We start from the raw sequence: 3903 nt of genomic DNA, 5'->3' as shown, positions 1-3903 counted from the left end.
TTTCCCTTTTTCGTCTCTCTTCCTCTGCCCTTTCTTTGTCCCTCACTCTTCCTCGTCCTCCTCCGCCTTGGCCTTGTCCTGCCTGGTGGCCCCGGGGCCCGCTGTCTTGTTCTCTTTTTTCCACTTCATGCGGCGGTTCTGGAACCAGATCTTGATCTGTCTTTCGGTGAGGCAGAGCGCGTGCGCGATCTCGATGCGCCGCCGCCGCGTCAGGTAGCGATTGTAGTGAAACTCCTTCTCCAGCTCCAGGGTCTGATAGCGGGTATAGGTCTGGCGACCTCGCTTGCGGTCGGTCCCTGCGCAGGTTATTTGCAGGAGAAAAATCAGTGAGTGAGGAACGAGCCATGAGAGTGCTCACCTCCCTCTTGGACCCTGTATGCGGTTTGGCATCGGTGGTTGGAAGAGCTTATTTCCCATTACATCAAATTATCACTATCCATACCCCAGCCTATGCCTGCCATCTTTCCTCAACGTGCAGACCTTTCTACAGGCCTCCCAAGGCAAACACTCCCATCTCCCACCCAGGAAGTCTTCTAGCCTAGGGCTTCTGAACACAAGGTCTAACCTGCTGGCTCTTGAAGGCCCTGTGCCTAAAGGGGTGTATGTGGGATGAAAGGCAGTTAATCCTCCGGGACCAGGAACCCCGAGTCTCCCCTTTTGCATGCTGACTCTGATGGTCTTTGGGGGTACAGGACAACAGAAACCATGCAAGCGACCCTGGAGTGGGACTCTAGGCCTGGCCTGAGGGCTTTTCCCAAAAAGAAAAGGAGACAAAGAGCCTCACAGGTCCAGTCTCCCCCGTCCCCCAGCCTGTTGTGGAATGAGGAGGAGGTGAGAATTTGCAGATTTCCTTGGAGCGTGGAGTCAGTTGGAGAGCAACTGCCTTCTGATGATTATTTTCCAGTGAGTGGCTGAGGTTCAGACAGGGCCAGGCTGTCCTGCTTGCCCGCCTGCCCACCTGCCCAGACAACCTAGCCCTCCAAAGCAATCTTTGGGCCTCCAGGAAGGCACAGAGGGAGAGGAGAGACAGCAGCCTGGGTTGGGGTAGAACATTCAGTATCTGGCTGGTGGGGGCTGAAGGGCAGGGAAGAGCTTCCCAGGTTAGGCCCCAAACCCTGAGGAGGCTTGGGGGAGGTGCTGGTGCCAGCCCTCCTAGGAAGGAGACAGTGGAAGGAGGGGCTAGGGGCCCTGATTTCAAGTCAGATAAAAGCAAGCTGAAATGTTTATGAGCAGAAAAATTGGGGCTTTAATAAATCAGCTGGAAAGGCAGTTGAATTATGAAGCAGGTAATGGGGACCGTGACCACTAATACTGAAAGTGTAAGAGCTGGGCTCTCCTGGCCCTCAACCCTGGCTGGATTGGGAGCTTCCAACCACAAGTCTTGGGTCTTCTGGACCTTGAGATTGGCCTCTGAGTCCAGGACAACATTATGAAGGTTGTCTGGGACAGGCTTGTCAGGAGACCCCACGGAGCCCCTGGTCTCTTGGGGTTCCTGCAGCAGCTTCCTCGGTGGCCTGCACTCTTTCTTGATTTGGCTCTTTGGAGTCCTAGTGTCTCCCCCAAGAGGACATCCACCCTTCTGGAACGACACTTGCAGACTAGTTGGCCAGTTCTCCAGGGGTGCTAGGAAGGGCACCTGAGGAAGCCAGCTGTACTCCCCTGAGGCCTCTGCTCCTTTCTCTAGTTTCTCTAGTTCTCCTGCCTCCTGCTTCCCAAGTTTACTGGGGGTCAGGAGCATGCTCTCTTTTGGCCTCAGCCCCCCTCTCTCCACCTGCCTCTCTGGCTCTGTGTCCCTGGCTGAATCCTCATTACCTCTCACACCCCCACCTCCAGCCAGGCCTCTAGAGCCCACCTCTAACTGTCCAGAAGGGAATAATGGGGGAGCGGGGTTGGCTGGGAAGAAAGGGGGAGGGGAGAACTGCTCAGCGCTGCATCCCCCTCCCCTAGACCTTATCCAAGCTGGGGCTGGGGGACACACCCAGAGTTGAGATCCCCGGCTGGGGAAGGGAGAAGGGAGGGGGGAGATCCTAATGGCTATTCTCTGCAAACCCCAGTCTTCCTCCGCAAGACAAACGGCCTCCTCTCCAGCCCGTGCCGGCGCGGCTGATAAATATTTAAAGCTAAAAGGCCGGGAGGAAGGGTGGCGGGGTGGGCTGGGGGCTCAGAGCGCCGCGGCGTCGGCGGAGAGGGATCCGCTAGGGAAGCAGCGAGCGAGCCTGAGAGCACCAAGCAAAAACGGGAATGGGGGCGGCGCGCCGGGTCGCGGCTCGGGGTGGGGGGCCGCGTCCCCAGGGCCGACCTCCTACCAGGAGCACTCTGGACACGGAGAGGGGCACTTGGCCGGGAAGGGGGCGCCTTCCGGGGAATGTGCCCGGGCCACTGCGGCTCAGGACCGCTCGGGACTGCTCGGTGCGCGGCGTTACCTGAGCTTCGCATCCAAGGGTAGATCCGGAAGTTACTCTCGGCCGCCAAGTCCGAGTCCCTCTGCTCCTTGGCGCCCGCCGCCTTGGCAGAGTCGCCGGGACACACCCCGGAGAGGTTCTGCTCAAAGGGTGCGCAGTGCATGTTGAAGGAACTCGGCTCGAGCCCGTAGCCGGCCGCGTAGACGCCGGCTGCACTCTGGCCCGCCATGCCCCCCCCGCCGGGGTACAAGCCCTGCATCGAGGCGGCGAAGGAAGCGCCCGAACCCGCTCCATAGCCCGGGCGCTGGGGGTTGGAAGCAAACGCACAAGAAGTTTGTTCGGGGAAGGCTCCGGTAGCGAAAACCGAACTTGCGGCTGGATATTTAGAAAATAAAGCATTCGCATAATACAATGAACTCATAATTTGGCCGGATGATTTGTAGGCAGGGACGTTTTAGTGTCGGTTTTACGAGATTCCTTGATATATTACAGAATTAGAGTCCAGATTTACACCAAAAAGGACCCCCTTTTTCCTCTCTGGACCACGTGACCCCGCCCACGTGACGTCCCCTCTGCCAATAGCCGGGCAGCCTCCCCACGGCTCCCGGTAATGTGGAAAAAATTGTGTGGCGTTGGATTTATAAAATATGATCAATAATGAATGAGAAAACCAGGCCCTGTGGATTAGCGCTGGGGGCTCAAGGGCCGCTGTCGACCCCCGTGGGCTGGAGGAGGCTTGCAGGCGAGATTTGGGGAAGAAGGGATTGAGTGTAAAGGAAAATAAATAACCTCCGAGAGCGATCCTTGTTGTCACCCCCTCCTCCCCAGCCCGTTACCCAGCCAGAAACAAACGCAGGGATTGCATACAACCGGGTGAGTGGGTGGGTGGGGGCAGGCCAGGTCTTTATTAATCCGGACCGCTTCAGCCTGCCTGGGCCTTTGGGGAAACTTAGTCCGGAATTGGTCCGTTTCTCCCGAAGTGAGGAGCGAGGTGAGCCTGGCCTCAAGGCTCGCTCTCTCTCTCTCTCTGCCCCAGACGGGCAGGGACGGAGTGAGGTTTCCTGGGTGCTCCCAGAGGCGCGGAATCCAGCCCACGGGCGTTGGATGCTGCGGTTTCTGGTGGCTAAAAAATAAAAAAAAGGTTTGAAAATTTAAAAAGGAAGGGGGTGGGGTGGGTGGGAAGAGAAAGGAAGGGAGGAGGGTGGCCTGGTATGCTGCTCTCCTGGTTCCCGGAGGCGGATGCCTCAGTCGAGCGTGGCTGCTGGAGAAGCAGAGGGAGCGAAGGAAGGCGGCGAGCCACCACCTCGGAGCTGGGCGAAGGTGGCCAAGTCCCAGAAAGGGAGAGGCAGGGAAGAGCATCTCGCTTCTCCTGCTCCCTCCCACGAGAGTACGAAAAAAATATTTTTTAAAAAAATTTTTCATTTTGTTCAGCAGCTCCGCACTGCACCTCTGTACACACACACACACACACACACACACACACACACACACACAGGAGAGG

At 57.5% G+C, this 3903-nt stretch overlaps 1 protein-coding gene across 1 annotated transcript; it reads right to left on the bottom strand.

Annotated features, from left to right (window-relative positions):
- Positions 1 to 39: 39 nt before the first annotated feature.
- On the bottom strand, positions 40 to 2836 carry HOXB7 (homeobox B7). Its single transcript, XM_007465104.1, has 2 exons — positions 2424 to 2836; positions 40 to 296 (listed from the first exon to the last, which is right to left on the bottom strand). Exons 1-2 carry the CDS (start codon positions 2821 to 2823, stop codon positions 43 to 45), a joined length of 654 nt encoding a protein of 217 aa, XP_007465166.1. The 5' UTR covers positions 2824 to 2836; the 3' UTR covers positions 40 to 42.
- Positions 2837 to 3903: the final 1067 nt, after the last annotated feature.

The sequence above is a fragment of the Lipotes vexillifer genome, unplaced genomic scaffold (assembly GCF_000442215.2).
Source record: "Lipotes vexillifer unplaced genomic scaffold, Lipotes_vexillifer_v1.1 scaffold591, whole genome shotgun sequence".
Lineage (NCBI taxonomy): Eukaryota > Metazoa > Chordata > Mammalia > Artiodactyla > Lipotidae > Lipotes > Lipotes vexillifer.
Note: the sequence above shows the minus strand (reverse complement) of the source record. Positions and strands in the feature narration are given on the sequence as shown.